Source organism: Euleptes europaea, chromosome 17 (assembly GCF_029931775.1).
Source record: "Euleptes europaea isolate rEulEur1 chromosome 17, rEulEur1.hap1, whole genome shotgun sequence".
Classification (NCBI taxonomy): Eukaryota; Metazoa; Chordata; class Lepidosauria; order Squamata; family Sphaerodactylidae; genus Euleptes; species Euleptes europaea.
Window position 1 is genome coordinate 7,297,653 of NC_079328.1, and position 24,895 is coordinate 7,322,547.

Below are 24,895 nucleotides of genomic sequence, written 5' to 3' on the forward strand. Positions count from 1 at the left end.
TTAGACTTCTATATCACTAAGGTTAGCACAGTCTTGACTTTTCATATTTTGGGTGCTCTCACTTTTGTCATCAGAGAAAAGGTGGTTCTCCACGTTATCTTCCGACTCTGATGCCTTGGTTTTGATGAGTACCTGTGCAGGCTGACCATTCAATTCCTCTTCCATTTCTGCAGACTTTTTGGTTTCGCACCCCAAGTCTTCCACCACCGGCTTTGTGGCTCCTGCTTCCGTTTTACCTTCTACGTCTTCTTTCCTCTTTGCTTTGAACACCTCCACTCCCATCATCCTGAGGTAGTGCAGCCTCTCGTTCTTGGGCACAAACGCACGAATGGAAGTCTTGCCAAGCCAGCCACAAAGGACAATTGAACACTGAAGGGTTTCTGGATGACTAAAAACACACAGCCTATCAGCATTAAAAAAACACACCCCGAAAATCCATTTAACACACATTTTTAGCATGCTATTGCTTTGATTCTCAATTAAGCGCCAATTCTGCTTCTGCATTAGTGGTTTTATACATGCCTGCTGGCTGTTGTTAAACAGCGCCATGCAGAAGATCCCAGATTAAATTCTCAGCTCCAATTGAAAACAAGATCCTAAGAAACCAAGCTGTTGAGTGATCCTGGACCATAATACATTAATTGAATGAAACAAAACTGAACTGAAGCATAACCTTTTTTGACTAGGCAATTCTATCATACTGTGGAGGACCCAAAAAGCCCAAGCATTAAAGAAGGATAGCAAGTAGCAGCTGCCACGGGGTTTGGCCTAGAAAACAAGAACGTCTTTCAAGTCCATTCAATATGCAGAAGTGGTAGGTAGATGGAGGGCCGTTTACTAGACTCCCATAGGAATGCAGCTACAGTACAGTGAATGCCCACAACATTGTGCGGCATTCTGAAATGATCATCAGTGCTTTCCATCTAGCCATTTATAAAAACAGAGAGAAAAAACACCTCTCTCACTTTAACATAGACCTACACAGCTTGCAACCCACTGATCTGAACACCATGGATTGCTGCCTGCTAAGTACTAAACAACCTTCTTCCGCTACCATTTTAATAGTCCTAGGCCAGGAAGCAACAGCAGGCAAGTCCCTGCCACTTATGGCTGATGGGACCATGGTGTGCATGTTAGGCTAAGGAGCCTATCAAACAAACTGTAGTTCTGCTGCAGTCTCTAGTTCCAAATGATGATCTTGACAGGCTGGAGAATTGGGCTAAAACTAATAAAATGCACTTCAACAAAGATAAATGTAAAGTTCTGCATTTAGGTAGGAACAATCAAATGCATAATTATAGGATGTTACTCCTCTGAAGATGGCTGCCACAGCTGCTGGCGAAACGTCAGGAAAGAAAATACCAAGACCACGGTTACACAGCCCGGATAACCCACAAGAACCAATGAACTCTGACAGTGAAAGCCTTCGACAATATTTAGAACTTAGGAACTTCAGCCAAAAGGAAAAAACCCATCAATCTACAGTTCTCTAGGAGAGGAATGTTTCATATTTGAGTTTGTTTGTTTTTTTTCAAAACTGTACTGAGAACCACCAGATATGGGATAGCTACTTCTAGTCCTTTGGTCACATTATGAGAAGAGTCACTGGAAAAGACAATCATGCTAGGAAAAGTTGAGGGCAGCAGGAAAAGAGGAAGACCCAACAAGAGATGGATTGACGCTATAAAGGAAGCCACGGCCCTCAATTTGCAAGACCTGAGCAAGGCTGTTAAGGATTGGATGTTTTGGAGGACATTGATTCATAGGATCGACATGAGTCGGAAGCAACCTGACGGCACTTAACACTCACACTTCAAGTCCTCCAAACAAACCAGAAATTAAGGTTGATAGCTAGCTCCTTCCTTCTATCTATTTCTTGAAGACACACCGAAGAGTTGGTTTTTATACCCTGATTTTCTCTACCTTTAAGGAGTCTCAAACTGGCTTAGAATTGCCTTTCCTTCCTCTCCCTACAAAAGACACCTTGTGAGGTATGTGGGGTTGAGAGAGTTCAGAGAGAGCTGTGATTGGCACAAGGTCACCCAGCTGGCTTCATGTGTAGGAGTGGGGAAACCAACCCGTTTCAGAGTCCGCCGCTCTTAACGAACAAAGAACGCTGCCTCTTGAGATGTGGCCATCACAAATTTTATGAAGGGGTGGGGAGAGAGGGTAAGAAAACCCCAGGCACAGAGAAGAAAGGGCTGGAATCCTAAGAGTTATCTGGTGATTAAAAAGCTGAGATCACTATTCCTCAAAGTACTCTGTAAAAAGGTAAAGGTCCCCAGTGCAAGCACCAGGTCATTCCTGACCCATGGGGTGGTATCACATCCCGACATTTACTAGGCACTTTGTTTATGGGGTGGTTTGCCAGTGCCTTCCCCAGTCATCTTCCCTTTACTGCCAGCAAGCTGGGTACTCATTTTACCGACCTCGGAAGGATGGAAGGCTGAGTCAACCTTGAGCCGGCTACCTGAAACTGACTCCCGTTGGGATCGAACTCAGTTCGTGAGCAGAGCTTGGACTGCAGTACCGCAGCTTACCACTCTGCGCCATGGGGCTCCTTAAGTAATCTGAGTTCCTATTAATTTTAAAAGGAGAGGATTTAAGCTCAATTCTCCCACTGAAGCTACCAGAACATAAATCAGTTTTGCCCAAATGAGTAAGCAGCAAAACTGGTGCTTCATTGGTTATTTAGAAAGAAATAGCTTGATCATTTTTACAACTCCTCTTCTAAGCAGAAGAGCTGCTCAAAAGTTTTAAATACATAGATGCACAGACTTCATATACTGAGATTACTTACTTGGAATCTGGTTCGTATTTCAGTACTATGCTCCCCATAGCTGCAAGAAAGAAGGATTGCAGCATTACAGTATAACTGCAAAATGCAACTCTTTATCATTTTACATCAACAATTCTGCATTGATCTAATAGTGACATTTTGAATAATTTTAACTTGTTTTGGTTTTCTAAAAATGAACTGCTCAAAAAAGTTTTCTGGAATCTATAACATGTGATCTAAAAACCCTTGCTTCTTTCTGTAATTAATGTTTCCTTTATATACCTGCTGGTCGAGGACTGTAATAATAAAGAACCGAAACTCTTTCTTTGTGATCCCAGAACAGGCTTTGACCGCAGTTACGAAATGATAAGCAGAGGCATTCTGAACATGGCTGAATACACACAGTGTCTCATAATTTAGACTGCTTCCACATTAGGGTGTTCCAGGCTGGAACCGTTAAAGCACCCACTGGGCTTTTTCAGCAGTACTTTAAATCTTCCTCTTTCCTTCTGCTTCCAACTTAACTACTTCCTGAAACTTCTCTTTTCTACTAGACATTCATGAATCAACTGATAATTGTCACTTTGTGGGCATGGCTACTCTCACAAAATTACGATCATTAAGAACAGTGGTTTTGGCTCCCAAGAGAAAAAGCAACAATTCCCTCCCTCAACACATAATGAATAACTGATTCATTAATGCTATGCACAGCTATGGGGGGAAAACAAGTAGTAACTAATTTGGCTATAAAAACAAAAGGAACAAAACAGAAAGTTGCCAGCAGCAGGGATCCCACTGAACTGAAATATTAAGTTCTGTTTCTGACTACAGAAGAGAACGAGTTGGACAGATGCACACTGTTGTGGAGTCAGCCCAAGATCTCTATCGTTTCCAGTGCTACCCTCTTACCTTGTTGGCTATGGGACATGCTGCAGAGAAAACTACAGATAAAGCTTTGGCTACCTGAAAAGAGAAAGCCTGCCTAAAGTCTCAGGTGACATTAGCCCAATGAAGCAGATAGTCACTCACCCATTTCTTTGACTTGACTGTGAACCTCATTGCTGAGTTTATGTAAGAATGGATTTTCTTCCGTTAGTAGCACTTCAACATCTCCCAAGCGGATGTTAACAATCCTTGCATTAATAAAAGGGTACAGCGTATATATTCCCTGGAAGTGAAACACGACAGGTTTTAAATGGCCATCGTTGCTTTCCAACCTAAACAGAGGTGGTAATTTGACCATCCAAAAAAACCAATCTTATTATAAACTAAGTCCTTAGTAATTGTACTACAGTGCTATTAATTTTTACCCAGGCATCCTCTGAGCGCATGGTTCTCGCCACGTGGTTCTCCTCTGTGGTTCTCTTGCCCCACCTTCAATATTATCCCCCTCCCCCATGAGGTAAGATTAGGAAGACAGTAATGGCCCAAGTCACTCAGAGCATTTTACAGCTGCGTGGGGGATCTGAAACCCAGTCTCCCTGGCCCCTAATTCAACACTCTGACACTAGCTTTCTTTGACCAAAGGAAGAAGCTATGTCAATTACAGAATTAGCACTGGAATTTCAGGATACGGCTACCCTCTAGACAGCTATATCATTGTTACCTCTTGTGCTAACCGGAAGGCACAGCCAAACTGTTCGCCATCACTATTGCGGCACCACACTTTTACTCCTGTGTTAATCACCTGAAAATGGGTAAAATACATTTTAACATGGATTAAAGACACAGAAAGGCACAGACTGTTTACCCTGAAAGACATTTCACAAATTTTGAATGCCTGATCCTCACCAATACCCAGAACCGCACAAAGGTAAGGGGCTCAGGAAGCACCCGAGGTAAACTCATTTCTCAGCTTCACATAAGCAAGCAGGACTAAGCCACTCAATTAAGATTTAAAAAGCCTAAAGAAAAATGCAACAGATTCGGGCCAATGAGCAAAACATGACACTAGTAGCAATCCTCAGCAGTAGTGAACACAGAGTTCCAAGAGGGGGAAAGGGCTGAAGGAAAATGAGGGCACATTGCTTTAAATCACCAACTAAAAGAGGCCAATTTAAATAAAAACTTACTCTTAAGGTCAGCTCTAAATAAACATGCATACCAACTGGTTGCAAAAACCATCAGAGCATGTTGGTTTAAAAATGACTAGAACTTTTACTCATCCTCAGAGACAGTATTATTCATTTCTTTAAAATATAGCTTATTATTGGTAGTATTTTAAGAACAATATATCATCTTATTTTAGATAACATAACACACACAACTTCCAAAAAGGATCTCTTTTCCAATCTTTTCTGCAGACAGGTGCTGGCTATACTCCAACACAAGGAACGTTATCTCGGAAATGTTTCGCTGTTTTTCCTTTCTCTAGCTGAAGTGCTTTTAACCATGTATTGTACCCATGTCATGCCATTAGCAGCCTTCTCTATCCTGTAGACAGTCAGCTCTTTTATTAACCTTATTGCTCCTAATAAAGTATTATTGCTTCAGAGCTACCTGCCTGGATGAATCTGCTTTAGCGGGATGCTAGAGGTAAACGCCTGATCCTGACACAAAGCCTTCTTTCCAGTGCTGCTTCTGCTTCAACGTGTTACCGCTTTGTCACGGACGTGCACTGCCCCACTCCACCAAATCTCAACCAGAAGCAAAGGGTGAGAAGGAAAGCAAACGTCTATTTTCTTTGGTGGACAGACTCCATAAATATAATCAGAATACGAAAGCCAGGTGCAGAGATCAGGCAGTTAATATTAATAAAACGGTAGATTGGTGAACATATCTATGGTGCCAGTCCAGGCCCCCCAATATCAAGCCATAATATATAAACTGTTCTGCTTCACGGTAACTAAGGAAGAGGGGGTCCTCACAAAGAAAAGCAGCAGCTCATGACTTCCTAAGGGTTATACATTTTGCTTTGAGAGATCATAGACTTGCACTTAGTTCAAATTGCACTGTAGATCAAATTACTTCGAGTAAAAAAATCCTTTAAAACGTTTTTTACAATCTAACTTTAATTTGGAAATCTTATTTTTTTAAAGCTGTTGATTTTTTTTAACCAATCCAGCTGGAAAAGAAGAGTATCTCTGTCATTTAGGAAGAGCCACTCCACTGAGTGTTGCAAGGAGGACCAATGGGAAGGCTTTGCCTGGAACCCTTCCCAGCATTAAAGCTGGGAAGAAGCCATCCTCTCCCCCAGCACAGAACAGCAGCAGGGATCAGACCACAGAAATCTGCATTTCAAAGTATTACCTACTACATTAACGCTGCATGTCTTGTTTTGAAAGAAGCCAGTCATATGCTACTTGCTGGTACTACAATGGATAGGGAAAGATGTAAATCCTCTTAAGAGAGGAAAGAGTCACAGATGCTGCTTTCTGCTATGGACAGAAAAGTAATCTCCACAGTACTGTAGCATAGATGGGCTTCCACACTGAAAGCAAAAGTACAAGTCAAACCTTCAGCTTCTCACTGTTGTTCAGCAGTACGTCCCTTATCTCCTTGGAAACCATGTATAACTGCCTCTTCTTTCCTTCCTGAGTGCGAGTTAACAAATTCATCCTTGGGAATGAAGGATCCAACGCATAAAACGTTCTGGAAACAGGTAGTTATAAGGCATTCAAGATCTAATAATCTTAAACAGGATCTTTATGTGTGAATTTTAGAAGAAGAGTCTGTTTTTATATGCCGACTTTCTCTACCACTTAAGGCAGAATCAAACCAGCTTACAATCACCTACCCTTCCTCTCCCCACCACAGACACTCTTTGAGGTAGGTGGGGCTGAGAGAGTTCTAAGAGAGCTGTGACTAGCCCACGGTCACCCAGCTGGCTTCATATGTAGAAGTGGGGAAACCAACCCAGTTCACCAGATTAGCGTCCGCCGCTCATGTGGAGGAGTGGGAAATCAAACCCGGTTCTCCAGATGAGACTCCACCGTTCCAAACCACCACTCTTTATCCACTACACCAAACTAGAAGCAGATACGTAAAATGTAGGATTAGAGCACATACATTTTTCTTTTTTTAAGTAGTTCGTTTTCTTACTCTTCACCCTCATGGTTTTAATAGATGTTATCCATGTTTAATTCTACTGCTACAAGTGTCTCCATAGCCAACCGTGAGCATTTGTTCACATTTCATTTTAAACTTGGCTATTATGAAACATAAAAGCTCTTCATGTGTACTTTTTATTTTTAAAAGGTGTAAAGCAACTGGAACTGCACTAATTCATGGCCAGAGTACAAGGAGTTCTAATGGATTCCATTAGGAAGCAATAAGGAAAGAGCACATCTTACTGAATAGGTGAAAATAATGGGTCTTCTTCAGAAAGAAATACAAATGGATCTTCTTTAAAACCAAAAAGCTTCATTTTTTTAGTTGGTGGTGGCCTGGAAGAAAAGGGCATATATTGAACTTGATCAATGCTGTAACTGACATTTTTTTTCTGCTTACAGTAACAACTGCAATTAAAAAAAAAGAATGCCTGAACAACAGTTTCTGAATTCTGCATCAGCTGATACCTTGAAAACTAGCACTGAAACACAGGCAAATAATGCTACTAAGTATTATATGCAATTTGTTTGTTGTAATTATTTCACAATTATTTGATACAAAGAAAGGGAGGAAAAGAAGAGAGCAGGGTGTTTTCAACATTTCATAACAAGCAAAAGGATGTGCCCTATCTATGAATTTATATAGCAGTTTATGGCGCTCAAAGCAAGGTCGCACTTACCGTAACTGTTGTTCATTGAGCGTCTTCAGTGCAGGAACGCATGGGACTGCACTGAAGACACGACGATGAACATACGTTCTCATAATGTGTAGTGTAGTGGTTAAGAGCGGTGGTTTGGAGCGGTGGAGTCTGATGTGGAGAACCGGGTTTGATTCCCCACTCCTCCACATGAGTGGCAGAGGCTAATCTGGTGAACTGGATTTGTTTCCCCACTCCTACACATGAAGCCAGCTTGGTGACCTTCGGCAAGTTACAGCTCTATTAGAGCTCTCTCAGCCCCACCTACCTCACAGGGTGTCTGTTGTGAGGAGGGGAAGAGAAGGTGATTGTAAGCTGGTTTGAGTCTCCCTTAACTGGTAGAGAAAGTCGGCATATAAAAACCAACTCTTCTTCTAATCTTCACAACAGCTCTCTACTGTCGTCAGCATGCAGATATTCAGGAGAGGGGGAAGAATGATACTCACTTAAGGCCAGCTAAAGAGTTAGGCTCGAAGGCAAAACCTGATTTCCTGGTTCATATTCTTAGACTCTACAGTACACCAGTTTCCAAAAAAGGAGACTACTGCTTCCATACCGTTAGTCACAAGGATGAACTACTGCTCTGTGAAAGTCACACAAATGTCTATTTTGCGGAACTACTCACATTAGAGAAGTCCTAGCTAGTAATAGAAAATAGTGCTACTCTTGCACAATATACATATTGTGTAAAAGATTTTTCCTACATCCATGTAGAACACTACACACACACGTATATCAAGTGGCTCTCAGTGATTGTTTTGTTGGGGAAGCTCAGCGGACAAGGAACGCTCAGCATTTAGACATACTGCAGACCCGTGGTTTTGATTAATGCTTATCCTATCAGTTTATCTGACCTATGAGGATTGCTTCATTCGACAATTCCTTTAACCGTGCCAAGGCTCCTGGGAAGATGCACTTGCTCACAGTATACGATAAAACTGGTTGTACAAGTAAACCTGAAGATATGTAGGAAATGCAACATTCAATCTGAAAGATGCTGGGGTGGATCCAGTGCAAATTTTCTGCTTGCACCAGAACTCTTGTGCAAGTGGAAATGTCAGAAAAAGTGTGAGGTAGCCACTTGCGTTGACTCAAGCTTAAAGTATCCCCCACTTGCATTTATGTGTGTGCAAGATCTTGCGCAACTGATTTCTGGGCACTATAATATAGGGCTGAACGCATGAGGTGTTGCACAAAATCCTGCACAAATGAAAGAGCACTAAGCCTACACCAATGGATCTAAGCCATAGTCCGGGGGCAAACAACAGATGGTTTTGGGGGGCCTTCTAAACCTAGTACTGTAGGACAATGCTGAAGATAATTTTTGCAGATTTTGCAAGCAAAACAAAACATGCCTATTGCATATAACTAACTTAAGTCACTTCAGTTCCAAGAGTGTGTGCTTTCTGTGTACAAAATTCAGTATTTCAGTGCCAAGCCTCTGTTCTGCTGTGAAGTGATAGCTGCTATAGGAAAAGTGGAAGTCATTAAAGCATTTTGCCTTTCATCACAAGACCTGATTTGAAAGCAAAACGACAACACACTGAGAACTCTTTCCTCTATGCAAGGAAGCCCCAGCTATAGATGCCATCAAATTAGCTACAAAGTACCAGCAATGCTGTAACCCAGAGGCTTGGGTTAGTTTTTAGGTTCTTACCCACAAACTCCATCTTTCTTGCTCTCTGCGCTCTCCTTTACCAAGGAATCTTCCCCTTTTGCTTCTGTGACCACATCACCTTCAACAGTTTCTGAAGATACAGCCACAGAAGACTGCACTTCAGGTTCTGTCTTCTGTAACTGTGGGAGCTGTTCCAAAACAGAAGGCCCACGTTTCAAGGAAGAAGAAAATGCATCTAGTCATTATAATATGCACCATTTTTTACTTACCTTAGGCAGATGATGAGAGGGAGGGCATCTTGGCCATCTTCTGGTCACTGGGGGTGTGGGGGGGAGGTAGTTATGAATTTCCTGCATTGTGCAGGGGGTTGGACTGGATGACCCTGGTGGTCCCTTCCATCTCTATTGATTCTATACTGCTGTTTAAACTCTACTCCAGTTAAAATATTCAAAACAGATAGTGCGCACACATTAGATGAAATATCTCCCTGGAAGTCATTATAGTACCACCTAGTTCCATTTATTTTCTACAAGAACTCTAAAAACTACTTAAATGTTTTCTAAGCCAGTAGCCTTTATTCAAGCATTAAGAACAATGACAAAAACATCTGACAAAAAGAGCTTTTGACTCTCAGAAGCTTATACCCTGAAAAACTTGTGGGTCTCAAAGGTCTTCTACTGCACAGCTACCCTCTGAAGCTGAAAACATAACAAGCATTCAAAGCAGAACTTCACTAGAAATCCAGAGGTTATTATTGTGTATCACTAAGCACTGGAGAACCAGTGTGGTGTAGGGGACAGACTGTCATAGAAAGATGCTGGGTGACCTGGGTTCAAATCCCTTCTACCATGGAAGATCGCTGGGTGACCTTGAGCTTGTCATAAACGCTCAGCTTGGCCTATCTTGCAGGGTGGTTGTGAGAAAAAGGAGGTGAGGAGAACAATGTTCTAAAAGCTGCTTTGAGTCCCCACTGGGGAGAAAAGCAGGATATAAATAAATAAAAGCTTCATAAATTCAGGAGCCAAGTTTATTTCCAATTTTGCAAACAGAGAAAAAAATATCCACATAGGCATGAACATGCACTCTAAGGTGAACATATCTAGAACTGGACTGATGTGTGCTACACTTTAATCCAGTGATTCTTAACGGGAGAGAAACAGAGGGGGGCATTTGGGATTTTAGGAAGCCCCTTCTCCCTGTAAGGAAGACGCTACTGGAACAGCTGGGCTGGGGCAAGGAGCAATCCGGCCTTGAGAGTTTCATGCCCTAGGGAACCACAGCTGGGATAGTTTTGGGAAAAGGTGAAACTAATGAGGAGGAAGGACGCCAAAGTCAGCGATTAAGTGAAAAGGGGAGGTTGCTCCCATACACATAAGGATGACTGCTTTTGAATGCTGTTTTTATATCATAATTTTTATATTGTGATATGGGGGGAGGCACACAATGCTAAAGCTGTGTACTTGGGGGGCAGCCAAGTACAGACACTGCAGGCAACCACCACAGAACCTGAAAACGAATAAACCACTTTCGTGTAGATATAATGGCCAGATTCCAAAGAGCTACTTATAAGGGTCTCTCTTGACTCTGCACGCAGCCTCCGTGGGAGCACACAACTACTAGTTCTATAGTACTTTGAATCCTTACCACTTATTTCACATTTACTTATTTTATTTTTACATTTTTTTACTCCACATTTCTGTTCTCATAGAGCCACCAAGGCAGCTAACAAACTAAAACAGGAACCAATTTTTCAAGAACGCACTTTAAACTAATTTAAAAACACACATCATGCTGATTTTAATATTACACTTCCTAGTCATTAAGAACAAATACCATGATTTGTATTTACTTTTTATCTATGCCAACAACCACAAATTTTTTTACACAAAGTAAATATTACCTTGGGTGGACGTTTGTTCCATGGCATAGGAGATTTTTTAATTAGCACAGCTACAAAGAATCCTCCAGTATTTTGGTGGTGCGGCAAAATTCTAAGGCTAGATAAACAACAAGTGTTGTATCAGTATCACCACGCACATTTTTATAGTTTTCCAGAAAAATACAGGCTAAAATCACCTGACATGCAGAAAATCAAAATTTCCATTATCTGAATTTTAATACACCAAACCAAGAATTTAGAACTATTCTGAAGGCTTTTATTTATTTTTACATTCAGGTGCTTTAAAATATTTAGTAAGACTAGAACAATTAATGCCATATTTATGTAAAACTCCAGATCATAAACCCACTCAAAATGAATATATAGCATTTATATTAGGATGGGAATTTCACACTACTGCATTCAATAGAAAGATTTCCTTGGATATAAATCCAGAATCATTTGTAACATCATAACAGCTTTCCTTTCCTTCCTTTCATCCAATAAGAACTCTTTATGATACACAGAGCTTGAGCAATAAATAGTTGTTATTAATCATTTGTTACCCAGTAGACAAAAGGAGTGACCTTTTTTTTTTTTTGCAACTGCTAGGGGTTTGGGGGTCCATTTTTTAAAAATAACTGCTAATAATGAGTTTGGTTTTAATCCCTCAACCATATGTCTGCAAAAGCTTGTTTTGTGTTTTTAATGCAAGGCTGCTCTTTTATGTGACTTGCATTTGAGTGGATCACTGTTCATTCACGCATATTCTGCACATGCAGACTAGCCACAAAGTTTCTTGCACTCTTCTAATCAGCATGAAGCCCTCTTCTGCTCCAACCCTGCACTAGAGAGAGGGGAAGCAAATTACTTCAGACTCCTGCAAAAAGTAATCCGTAATGACTGAGATAAGAGGAACGCGGGACTACAGAAATGGATGTATATATCTGTCTAATTATCTCAGTATTCAAAATGACCCCTTTACTACAGGGTCATTTTGTATCCAAGTGCTTTTTAAAAATAAAAATCTGCCTTTATACATATCCACTGAAACAGCTAAATGTCCCATTTCGGGGGGGGGGGTCTTCTGACTCCTTAGCACCACCACAAATATGTTTAATCCTAATATTCGAGCAATAATTTTTAACTATTTTTGTAGCCTTCTAGGAAAAAAGTCCATGCAGATTACTTTTACATGAACCTGGTCTTGAGAACAGCCTACATCTGAGAGAAAGAAGAACTTTATGGGAACCGTCCAATGGGCAGCACTGGGGGGAAAGAAACTACAAAATGAAGAGCTCCAATATGGAGCCCCAATACAGACAAACTCTCTCTCCAACTAACTACCAGAAAAGTATGCCAAATACTTAAGTTTCCCAATACAGAAAGAATAGGTACCAGCGCTCCAAATTCAATGCTTTCAGTTTTTCCTCATCTTTTAAGGGGAACATGGTCGGCCGTATTTGGGTGTGTCGGTTGGGAGGCACAGCTTTCCAGTCTTCAAACCACTGCCCGTCTTTTGTCATTACCTGGATTGGAAAACGCAAATACATCTTAAACGGACACTCCCCACCTTGATAAAAGTGACACTGTATTGCATTTCAGCAGACTGATATTCAGCCATCTCGTCAAGCAGACATGGAAGTAGCACATTTTAATCAAGTACACACAGTACTGGGTACCCAGCTGGCTGGGGGTAAAGGGAAGATGACTGGGGAAGGCACTGGCAAACTACCCCGTAAACAAAAGTCTGCCTAGTAAATGTTGGGATGTGACGTCACCCCATGGGTCAGGAATGACCCGGTGCTGGCACAGGGGACTTTTACCTTTTTTACACACAGTACTGGTAGAGTTCCGGCCTTGGTTTCTGTCGATAAAAGGGAGAGGGAGGGGGCAGGGAGATGCTATGGGGGCTTTTGAGTAAGGGAAAGAGGAAGCAGGGAGGGGAAAATGAGATGCTCCCCTACAAGTCCTTGAGGGTCACCTGCTTGTTGCAATATAGCATACTATTTTTATATAAAGTTACCTTCCATTGCATAACCCCTGGCATCCTCTTCAGACCTGGCAGTTCAGAGGAGACATCAGCAAGTTCTAAGGCACCTTTGAACAATAAGTAAAACGATTATTTAAAAAAAAATTCATCAAGGAAAGTTATGCAATTCTGAGCAACCTGAAAGAGCTGCCTTTGAAATTCTGAGGAAACAACTAAGCTGCCAGGAAATACATTCAAGGTACACATTTTGAAATTATTAAGTTCCTTAGCATGCACATATGAAATCTGCAAGCACTGAGGTTTGGGAACTATTAACTCTTAACATTTATAAAACACTTTGAACATTTTGTGGTTTGCACAACTTAATGTGCTACCATACTTATATACTCCTTTGAAGGATACTACTACTACAAATCTCTACTTTGCAGAAGAAGGGTTGAGGGCTACGACATCCTGTGGTTTTTCAAAAGCTGCTTTGTATGTTCATGGTAAATACTGCCCATGTTTTACATAAAATAGTAATCATACATTACCACAACTGACAGATACTGGAGGGCAGGGGAGCCCCATTTCTCACAGTGATTACTACTTTTTGTTTGATTCGCCCTTTGCATCATTGCTTATACCTCCCTTGACATCACATCGGGCTACTGGGGTTCACAATCAGGTAAGACTGACCCAATAAAAAACCCGATGTTTCTGGTATTAGATTGGTAATATCCAATTTTGCAAAAGGCCCTTCCAATGATTCCCAGTTCTGATAATACAGGAATTAGAAACCGTGTAAGGGAGGAAACGGGAGCAGCTACACAGGAGGGAGCACGCCTCAGCTGGTATGCAGCCTATCAGGCATTATGCTTTAAAGGGCCATTATTATTTTCTACAGGAAGACCTCACCTCCGGATTCCAGGTCTTCTGCCCATAGAAAATGCATAACAAACCAGCTGGGGGCTGAGCCACCCGCTCTCGCCCCCCATGCTCCCTCAGCCGGGGGAGAGAAGGCACTACCAAAATGATCATTTTCATTTCCTTTGGTAAGTTCAGAAAGGACACAATTACCATTTTCATTAAATTGGGAGTATTGATATTTATTAAAAGCACACGTTTTCCCCAACAAGACTTTCTGGAACTGTAACAACACTCCAATATTTAATGAAAACTATGTAAATTGCAAATTAAACAATATTCTTAATTGCACACCCTACCTAGCCAATAGCAATACTGCCCTTGCTCTACTTCTGCCTCTGTCTCCAGTTCTGTTTGAGAGGAGACAGCTATTTGCACTGTGCCTCAAACACACTATTGGACTAAGGTCAGCAACTGGTTACCACACACATCAGGTCAGGCCCTGCTGAATTCCCTTATACTGAATTGCTTTATACTGAATCAGACCCTCGGTCCATCTAAGTCAGTATTGTCTACTCAGACCGGCAGTGGCTCTCCAGGGTCTCAGGTAGAGACCTGTCATTAGACGACAGGTGATTTCTTTCAGTTTTGTAACTCGCACAGATGAATGAAATAGACTGTTTTAACATAACTGCAATCTTCATGAAGAAAGAAATATCAGCACCCAACCTGGAACTGGAATTCTGACCAGAAAGGTGTTAAGCAATATAGCGGGTTGGATCCTAAGACTCCCTTTCCACCAAGTCATCTTCTTTCTCATGGAGGTCTTTCTCCATGACAAAAAATGTGTTCTCCAGTGAAGGGAGGCTTTCACCCTTGAAGGAAGGCTCAACAGCACAGCCGTAAACCAACAGCCTAAGGGAGGATGCATAGGATTGAACCTAACCACCTTTTTGGCTGAGGAAGCAAGATGATGCTGGGGATCATGGGACCTGCATGGACTAAGGCCATGTGAGATGGGGGCTGTAATGAGGAGGGGACTCAGATTAAAGATGGCTGAAACCAACCAAGCATTTCTACAATCACACATGCAACCGTTCCGCAGGTGCAGACATGAGGGGAGAAACTCCCTTCTCCATCAGAATGATTCTCTTCTGTTCTCACCATTACAGCCAAAAGCAGCTGTACTTACCTTCACTTTTTTCCAGCAGAGAGGCAATGACAGCTTCATTTTCAACTGGATTCAAGGAACACGTGGAGTATACCATTCGACCTCCTTCCGCCAGCTGTTCCACTCCACGGGTTGCAATCCTTAACTGCAGCCTGCACAAGGAATTGCTTTTAATGTGCTGGTTTGCATCTCACCACCTCAGCGCAAGACAGGCTACCCCATGATTCCAAAGCAAGCAAACCCAAACAGCTTTCTTGTTACGTTGCCAACAGAGGAAGCAGGGTGGAAATACAGCTCAATTTTCTCTGATCAGAAAACAAGCCAGCCAGATTGCATGAAGCACCAAAATCAGAACAATTTATACATAACATAGGCCACTCATTTGTGAAGCCTTCTCAGCAGACGCTTAGTATACGAAATGGAGAATTTGCTTACTGCTGAATTCTCCTTCTACTTACTCACTTGATAGCGGACCAGAGAACTGGGTGATCTTTCCATCCTCTGTGAGGCAGGGTCTCCCCCTCCCCCCCGAAAACAGCTTTAGCCAACTGCCGAAGTGTACACAACAGACTCTGCGTCCTTTGCTCACTGTAACTGATTAGATGCTGGCCTGCTTATATAAGACAGCCAATGTGAAATCTCTGTGAAGCACGTGGGTAGCTGACTGCTTGTCCTGAAAGTGGACCCACGGCAGAGGAACAGATCTCATCTCAAGTGGGCAGATGCTGACACAGGTTTCTTTTGATAGCTACCGCCCTGTGTTTGCTTGTCCTTTCGCAAGCCCAGGAAGCTGGTGCTCATAGAGTCGGCCACGGGCATAACAGGAGATGGCAGAGATGAAACCTGACACAATACACTAAGCTCACGCACAAAACATTACTTATGGAAGAGACAATGAGACTGCTGTGGAACACAGGCAGGATGGTGCTGCTGCAGTCGTCTTGTTTGGGGGCTTCCTAGAGGTCCCTGGATGGCCACTGTGTGAACAGACTGCTGGACTTGATGGGCCTTGGTCTGATCCAGCAGGGCTTTTCTTATGCTCTTATGAGACTTTATTTTCCTGTGCTGGAGAAAGGGAATCTAGAAATCAGTCTCCTGGAGGAAGCTCCCTGGTATCAGCTTGAGTGGGAGTGTTCTGGTGCCACGGTCAGGGAGACTTTTGGGAATTCCACTTGGTTTGAAGGCTCTGGACCAGCTCCCAAGGGCAGGTGCCTTTTCCTTGTCCCGCTTGGTGGCTCTGAAAAACCTGGATGGTCTGGCAGACCTTCTGCATGCCCAGGATTCATGCCGTGATTATCAGTAGCAATCAAGAGCCCCCTCCACAAAAGGAGAGCACCTTCTTGGAAGATAGTGGCACCGTAAGCTTGGAATTGCTACCTACTTCTACTGCTGCCTTGCCCATATGCTCATCAAGCAAGCAATTGTGACTGAGATTAATGGCAGCCAGGACCAGCTTGGCAGCAACGTTCTCTCCCCAAGGTCTTAACTACACCTCCGTTCTGGTGACAAGCACAGAAATCATAGCAAGATCTCTGCCAGACCCTAAACACCGAAAGAACCAACTAACAAATCACAGAGGTTCTTGGTGATGGACTTTGGTAACTGTTCTCTGTGCCGCACAAAACAAGCCCTGGAGACAAGGCTACTGACATTCTCTACTGCCCTGGCGTCCAGGGTCTTGCAAAGAGATATTAAGTACTGCTGAGTACTTAAGAAAGGGTGGCTACCTTTGGATTCATGAAAAACTTAGGGAAAATGAGTAAATCTTGTCTAGGAACCTAATGGGTTAGAGGAGCCTCACTGGTCTCACCCAAGATGCTGACAGAATGTCTTCAAAACCAAGAGGTAAAGAAACTACCTCTGGGACTTAACAAAGCTTGGAATGACCTCTGATTTGGTCAGAGTGATCACATCTTGGGGGAGAGGAACAATGCAGCTAAAATTATGGGTTAGACATTAGGGAAAGCCAACTCAGGAAGCAAACAATCTGGTGTTCTGACTTGCCACATAAGGATTTTGACAACTCTCCAGACTTAACTGAGTCCTGATGCATCTCGGAGCTAGAGAAAGAGATTATTCTCCCCCAACATTGTTGTGGCTCAGGCTCCCCACTGTCACCCTTTGGGTTTTCTAGGTCTCTGCAACCAGGCTGGAAAAAAGTCTGGTGGGTGTGGATCAGCGGACAGATCACACAGGAACCATCACCTTTCACTGCAAAGGCACGAGACTAACTGGCTCTGGTAAGGAAGAGAAAGGGGCCTCCTCGTTGAGTCCCATCCAAAGCTTTCTCCTTTGAAAGCGAAACAACAACCTAATGGGCAATCACCCCCTTGTGTAGGCTACAGCAAGGAACAAATAAGGAGAATAAAAGACTGACCTAAGGGGGGAAATGGGAGAATGCCATTATAGTAGGTAAAACAAAGTCTTGTAGCTCCTCAAAGACTAACACTTAACTGAGGCAAAACTTTCATGAGTCAGAGCCCACTTTGCCAGATCCATCAAGCATTGGAATGAAGTGGTTTCCTGTATGCAAAATGCCACTCTAGGAACACACCTGAACAATTCGCCATACTGCACTGGGGGGGGGGGGGAGAAGAAAGGCGGCATCAGGCAGAGCAGCCTTTCCACACTCTTGCACAAGCAACAATCATGGTGAGTTCATGCAAGAGAAGGAACTTGACAAAAAAGCTACCTCCTTCCTCACCCGTGCAGTTGCAAGCTGTTTTGGGTGGTCCACTTTTTCCACACATCAATGTTTTTTCTCATGGTTCCATCTCCACTGCAAAAAAAAATTTTGCACATTATTCCAGTGACAACTGAAAGTTTGGCTCTGAATCAGATATCATGTTGCTTCGTCATACAAGCTGGCCTAAACAAATGTGCATTTTGTACATATTATGGGCTGCCTGTTGCGGTAAGTATGATCCCACTATGTAATTTATGCATTAACGTATTACATTAATGCTTATGCTTCACTTTCAACTGTTTCAGACTTACACAAACCAAATCCTAATGCCGTTTATTGGAAGTCCCATCCTGTTGACTGTATTGATTTATACATGTAATCCGCCTGGAGACTCAGGGAGAAAGGCAGACTATAAATAAAGTGTCTAAAGCAATGCACTTTCCCTCTGGATATAGAAGAGCTAAGGGGAGAGTACAGATGGAGGGCAGCGGTGCTCATTTCACTCTAACCATTACCCAATGAGTTCAATTAGGCTGGGAGTCCCAATAACTGGTCAGAGTCACCCAACGAGCTTCATGACAGAAACCTGTTTGAACCCAGGTCTCCAGTATTAAATCCCAGTCTTCTACCCTGTACATCCCATTAGTTCTCTTGATGCAACACAAAATATACAAGAGGTAATTAGGCTGAAGACGGCACAAAGATTTTTAATGTTAAAAAACAAACAAAATACCTGCATGGGACATCACATAGTATCCTGTCATAAAAAAGGATCTCCTTTTTCCCACTCATGGTTATCTGTAAATTAGGGATGCTGGAGGCGTCATGATTTACAACCATGATGCAGGGGCTGCTTAACCTCTTGGCCTGGTGAACCAGCAAATAGCAGCGCTTGTTGTCAACATCGTTTGCAATTACAAATCCCTCTGGAAGCAAAATATATTTTTGAAGAAGACGTCAGTTAATTCAAGAGCCCTTACAGTATGTTTTAGTTCCTCAAATGAACCATGATTAAAATCTCTGTTTAAGCTCTATCACTCACGTACCTGGGAAAGGAACACTCATGTCTGCATGCAACATTTCAATAAGCTGGGCAGTCTTCGACCCAGGTGCAGCACACATGTCTAGAATCTGCCAAGAGAAAAACCACACAAAAAAATTAAAACACGCTGCTATTATTTGAAAGCAGTAACATAACATTTGTTTATTAACAGTTAATACATTCTGAGGTACATAAGGAGAGGGAGGGAAGGCAGCATGGTACAGCCCGATCTCGTCAGATCTCGGAAGCTAAGAAGTCAGCCCTAGCTAGTATTTGGATGGGAGATGACCAAGGAATACCAGGGTTGCTATGCAGAGGCAGGCAATGGCAAACCACCTCTGAATGTCTCTTGCCATGAAAACCCCATGAGGACTCACCATAACACTCTGGTCAAGTGGGGAAGGGAATGCAATGCATGTACACAGGACATATACACGGCAGTATTAGGACAGAATAATGAAGATTTTGGTCAAGCAGCTAAATGAAAAGAGATGGTCACTGAGTAAGCTAGTTGTAGCAAATCACACTTCAGACTTGGAAAACACGAAGCAGTATTTTAAATAAACAGAGCTCCGCACACAGTCTAGGTTTCCAGTACACTTCTAATCAACTGAATAGAAGATGCAATACAAACCAATACCATGAAACCACCGGTGTGTGAGCTGTTTTGATTTTTCCAATAATGTTTTAAGATTGCACAGTAATGCAAGGACTAACCTTATGATGAGGCTGAACATTAAGCAGCAGGGGAGGAATCATGCTGACGGCTTCTTGACGACTAATGTTCCCCTAAAGCAAAAACAGAAAAATAAAATAAGTAGTTTCATTTTCACCTTATACAGTGAGGGGAAAAAGTATTTGATCCCCTGCTGAATTTGCCCGTTTGCCCTCTGACGAAGAAATGACCAGTCCATAATTTTAATGATAGATTTATTGTAGCTGTGAGAGACAGAACAACAGGAAAAACCCCAGAAACCCAGAAGACAAAAGTCAGAGATTGATGTGCATTATAATGAGTGAAATAAGTATTTGATCCCTTTGCAAAAGATGACTTAGTACTTGGTAGCAAAACCCTTGTTGGCAATTACAGAGGTCAGACATTTCTTGTAGGTGGCCACCAGGTTTGCACACATCTCAGGAGGTATTTTGTCCCACTCCTCTTTGCAGATCCTCTCCAAGTCAGTAAGATTTCGAGGCTGATGTGTAGCTACTCGAACCTTCAGCTCCCTCCACAGATTTTCGATGGGATTAAGGTCTGGAGACTGGCTAGGCCACTCCAGGACCTTAATGTGCTTTTTCTTGAGCCACTCCTTTGTTGCCTTGGCCGTGTGTTTTGGGTCATTGTCATGCTGGAATACCCATCCTCGACCCATTTTCAATGCCCTGGCTGAGGGAAGGAGGTGTTCACCCAAGATTTGACGATACATGGTCCCGTCCATCGTCCCTTCGATGCGGTAAAGGTGTCCTGTCCCCTTAGCAGAAAAACACCCCCTCCATGTTTGATGGTGGGGATGGTGTTCTTGGGGTCGTAGGCAGCATTTCTCCTCCTCCAAACACGGCGAGTTGAGTTGATGCCAAAGAGCTCGATTTTGGCCTCATCTGACCACAACACTTTCACCCAGTTCTCCTCTGGGTCATTCAGATGTGCATTGGCAAACTGCAGACGGGTCTGTACATGTGCTGTCTTGAGCAAGGGGACCTTGCGGGCTCTGCAAGATCTCAGTCCTTCACGGCGTAGTGTGTTACCAACTGTTTTCAGCTGGTCCCAGCTGCCCTGAGATCATTGACAAGTTCCCCCCGTGTAGTTCTGGGCTGCTTCATCACCGTTCTCATGATCATTGCAACTCCACGAGATGAGATCTTGCATGGAGCCCCAGACCGAGGGAGGTTGACAGTTAGGGTTGTCACCTTCTCACCAAGCTGCTTGGCAATAGTCTTGTAGCCCAGTCCAGCCTTGTGCAGGTCTACAATCTCATTCCTGACATCCTTGGACAGCTCTTTGGTCTTGGTCATGGTGACTAGTTTGGAATCTGATGGATTGATTGCATCTGTCGACAGCAGAACCCTAACCCTAATCTGGCTGGTTGATAGGGGATCAAATACTTATTTCACTCATTATAATGCACATCAATCTCTGACTTTGCCCACCAACTAAGAAAACAGCTTGATCTCAAGGAGTTTATCAGGCACTGAAGGTGGTCGTGGGTGACTGCTGCTTAGCCCCATGGCATTTATGCTCTGTTGTCCCCTGGGATTCCATCTTGCCCCCTATGCTGTTTAACATTTACATGAATCAACTGGGAGAATTCATCAGTTTTGAAGTAAGAGGACGACACCCAGCTCTCCTTCTCGGGTCTGTGGAAGTCCAGAACAGGTGCTTGGAGATGTCAATGGGATAAATGAGAGCCAACAAACTGAAGCTCAATCCAGACAGAAGTTAACAGAGACAGATCCTGCAATCCTCTGTGGGCACTGCCATAAAACTACAGCCCTTCAATTCTCACTAAGATTCAATGTGGATCTTGCACAGTTGGTGCTTCCTGAAATAATCTGCCCCCAGAAACAGTCTCCTCCAATGCACATTCATTCTCATTTTTTCTCTAACAAGCCTTACAGTACGCCCAGGTGGTTTCAATAAAGCAATAAACCAGCAACATTTAATTAAAACCAAGGCAGCACAAAACCCGAAAATATTTTTTTTAAGTAGCTGCCCTTAATCTCAGAGAACAGGACTTTGTGCCTACAAGGTGTTAACTTAGGCAAACCGGGTAAGGAAGGGAGCTCTACAACTGGGGCACCACTGCAAAAAAGGCCCTGACCATCTGCTTAACCGCTAAAGCAAGGAGCGCTTCAGAGAAAAACTACAGATGCAGTGACAGACAAACGTTTGATAAAGTCAGCAATTCTTACAAGGCCCAGGCCCCTACTGCTCAGGGGTTTATAGGTCAACTTTGTTGTCAAAAAGCAGTCACTCGTTAAGTCATCGACCAGCATCACTGATATAGCACGCCTCAAATAAAAAGCAAAAGCAAATGCACAGAGGCAACTGCACTGTTTAATGAATAGTAAAGTAATCCTTCAGAAGGCTGACGTGAATAGCACAGTAACACCCACTAAGATCACCATCCAACCCAACTTGAGGAAATAACTCCCCTAAGTTGCCATCTTCTCTTCATGAGAAAATACCATTAACACCTCGGTATAAGCCTCTCCCATGCAACAGACTGTTTGTTACACTGCAACACAGCAGCTCCAACCTTTCCAGACCTAGGATCCACTGAACTGCCAGCAGGTAACATCATGGTCACTGTCTCAGGCAGAAGGGAAGCTGGAGTTATGACTGGTGTCAAGGTTAGGACCGTGCTTTGGCAGACCAAGAGAGCTGTGGAAAGGAAGCCTAAGCTAAGCTTATACCCCAGTAAGGAACAGGTCAAAGGTCAGAGCCACGAAGGAATCCTCTCCACCACCGAGTGCCCTTGCCTTGCCACCCTGCTACTCCTCCTCCCATAGGGTGTGTGCAGACAGCAGCAGGCAGTCTGATGCCTTTGCTCGGCATGCATGGCTGCTAACATCAGGTGTTCCCAGATGGCAACAAAGGAAAAAGAAAGTGGAGGCCCTACAGGCTCCATGGCCCTGGGGGTTGAAGACTGCTGCTGTAGCAAACTGTGATCCTGGAAGGGGAAGATGACTTCTGGAAGCAAAGAGGGCACCCAATAAGGCAAAAAGTGAAAAACCTAAGGAATATATTAATGTACTTACACATTCTGTTTCACTAACAAGGAAGTGATGGAATTTTTCTAGCTGCGGAGACTTACGCAGGACTTTTCTACTTAGGTTTGTGTGCCATGCTAACTCTTCTGGGTACCTGAAGAAAAAAATAGATGCTCTGAATACAGTGTCTTCAAAGCCTGAAGAGGCATAATAAAACACTCAATTGCAATCTTATCAGTAGGCTCATGAATTCGTTTTCTGTATGGAGGATGCAGGAATTCAAGTTACCACAAGTGATCCAAGCACATCAAAATAAGCATGACAGGAAACACTATCCTTAAGAGCAGCAAAAATGTAAAATGTGACAGTGATGATATAATCTCAATCCCAATAAAAGCATGCTTTAAATTTCCCACAAACTCCTCCAAAGTACTTTCACTCACATCCAATGTGAACAGCCACCTCAACCAAACTAGACCGTTCACGGATCCAGCTCACAACTGCAAATTGACTGACAGCAGCTTTCCAAGAGATGAGTCGCAAACCTTCCTCAGCCACGCTAATTCTAACACTTTTCATAGAAGTTAGCAGAGACAGATCCTGCAATCCTTTGTGGGCACTGCCATAAAGCTACAGCCCTTCAATCACTGGGGCTGACAAAATTATAAGAAAAACAAAACTCATGCTGTACATAGCAAATTCTGTACTTTAACTGTAAACCTTTCAAATTCCATGTTACTACAGGTTTCTTTCAGCCTCCCCAAGGATACTATTGTGCAATAACAGTACGATTGCTGTAGATGGGAGGGGCCATCACTCAGTGATGCAGAAGGTCCCAGGATCACCCCCTAACATCTCCAGCTGAGAGGATCAAGTAGTGAGTGATGTGAATGACCTCCAGTGGAGACCCTGGAGAACCTCTGTCTGTCAGAGTATGTCATTATCTACAATGCCTGCACTAATAATTACAATTAAACAGCAAAGCAAGTTAAACACACTGATGTCTAGTATGCAAAGTGACTGTACCAGGATAACGGTTGTGGCATTTCAATGGTTTGACCATCTACCACCTGGTTCTCGAGCTCCTTGAAATACTTATTCTTCAAACAATGCAGAATTTCTTTGGCATGGCTAAAAAAAAGAAAAGACAAATCAGATTATATCTGCCAAAGCTACATAACCATGTTTTATTAAAAGTATTTTTCAACTCTCAATAAGCTCCTATTCAACTTAGCAGCTCAGCTCCAACATTCTTGAGACAAATCTTTTCGACAACCAAAATTCTTCTCATGTGACCACCAGGCATCGCAACATCTGCTTGAAACTGATCAGTAAGCCAGTTCACAACAAGCTCATCAGCACCACAGGACGTTCTCCATACCACTGAAAACTGGTGAAAGGGTTGTTTTCCAGCAGTGGGCCAGAAGTCAAACAGGCGACTGATCTGTATGGGGAGCACATCAACTGTTCATGGTCCACCAGCTGCCCATTTCTACACATTAGAAATGAAGAACCAGGGTGTGCAGCAGTTGGAACGTCAGAAAAGGACCTAAGAGGCCAAAATTCTTCTCACCTGACCACCCGTCGTTGTAACAGCTACTTGAAACTGATCAGTACACACCAACCTATCTCACAGGGTTGGTGTGAGGATAAAATGGAGGCGGGGAGAGCCACGGGTGCCACTTTGGGCTTCCAATGGAGAGAAGGGAGACCCAAAATATAAAGATTCAGTGAATTAAAAAAAATCAAGCCTGTTAAACGGACAGCATTATTTCTCCAGTCCAGCTGGCGACCCCATCCAGCAGCTAAGATCAATTTCCCATGGAAAGGCCGGCAGCTTTAGGCGTGCAGATGGCTCAGAACCATGCAGCCCCCCCACCCCCCCCCCCAAGAAAAGCCATTAAAGCCGCCCCGCAGCCCCCCCCCTCCTTCTCCTCCTCCTCCCCCCGCCGGCGAGGCTCACCTTTTGTAGCCGGTGATGCGGAGGGTGGCGGGGAGCGGCTCCCGCAGGGCCGCCATGAAGCTGCCCCATTCCCCCGCAGGCACCAGGCCCAGCTCCCGGTAGTAGCGCTCGAAGAGCTCGTTCTCCTTCACGATGTCCGCGTAGCCGCCCTCGGGCCAGCCCTACCGGGGGGGGGGGGAGAACAAGCGGCAGCCCGTCAGGCCCCACCGCGCACCAGGGAGCACAACACCCTCTCCCTCCCCCCCCCAAGGCGGCCTACACGCCCGGCAGCGAGGACAGCCGGCCCTGAGGCGGTGGCTTCCTACGGGCGGGCCTCGCCTCTCCGGCCTACTCACCCCCGGGCCCGTCGCGCGCCTCGGCGGCTGCGGCTGCTGCTGCTTGTGGCGCTGCCGGCGGCCCATGGCTCGGAAGGCCGCGCGGGCCGCGAGCAGGAGACCGACGCGCCAGCCTCCCGCAGCCG

At 43.7% G+C, this 24,895-nt stretch overlaps 2 protein-coding genes across 2 annotated transcripts in view; both read right to left on the reverse strand.

The window, feature by feature from the left end:
* On the reverse strand, nucleotides 1–24,591 carry NSUN2 (NOP2/Sun RNA methyltransferase 2). Its single transcript, XM_056862271.1, has 18 exons — nucleotides 24,436–24,591; nucleotides 23,499–23,603; nucleotides 22,521–22,626; nucleotides 19,479–19,550; nucleotides 18,766–18,850; nucleotides 18,453–18,645; nucleotides 17,738–17,812; nucleotides 15,055–15,185; nucleotides 13,050–13,123; nucleotides 12,422–12,552; nucleotides 11,045–11,141; nucleotides 9,184–9,332; nucleotides 7,072–7,164; nucleotides 6,235–6,370; nucleotides 4,386–4,466; nucleotides 3,809–3,947; nucleotides 2,801–2,840; nucleotides 1–388 (listed from the first exon to the last, which is right to left on the reverse strand). Exons 1-18 carry the CDS (start codon nucleotides 24,489–24,491, stop codon nucleotides 1–3), a joined length of 2,151 nt encoding a protein of 716 aa, XP_056718249.1. The 5' UTR covers nucleotides 24,492–24,591.
* Nucleotides 1–24,895, reverse strand: part of MED10 (mediator complex subunit 10) — a 216,322-nt gene that overhangs the window by 113,790 nt on the left and 77,637 nt on the right. The window lies entirely within an intron of this gene.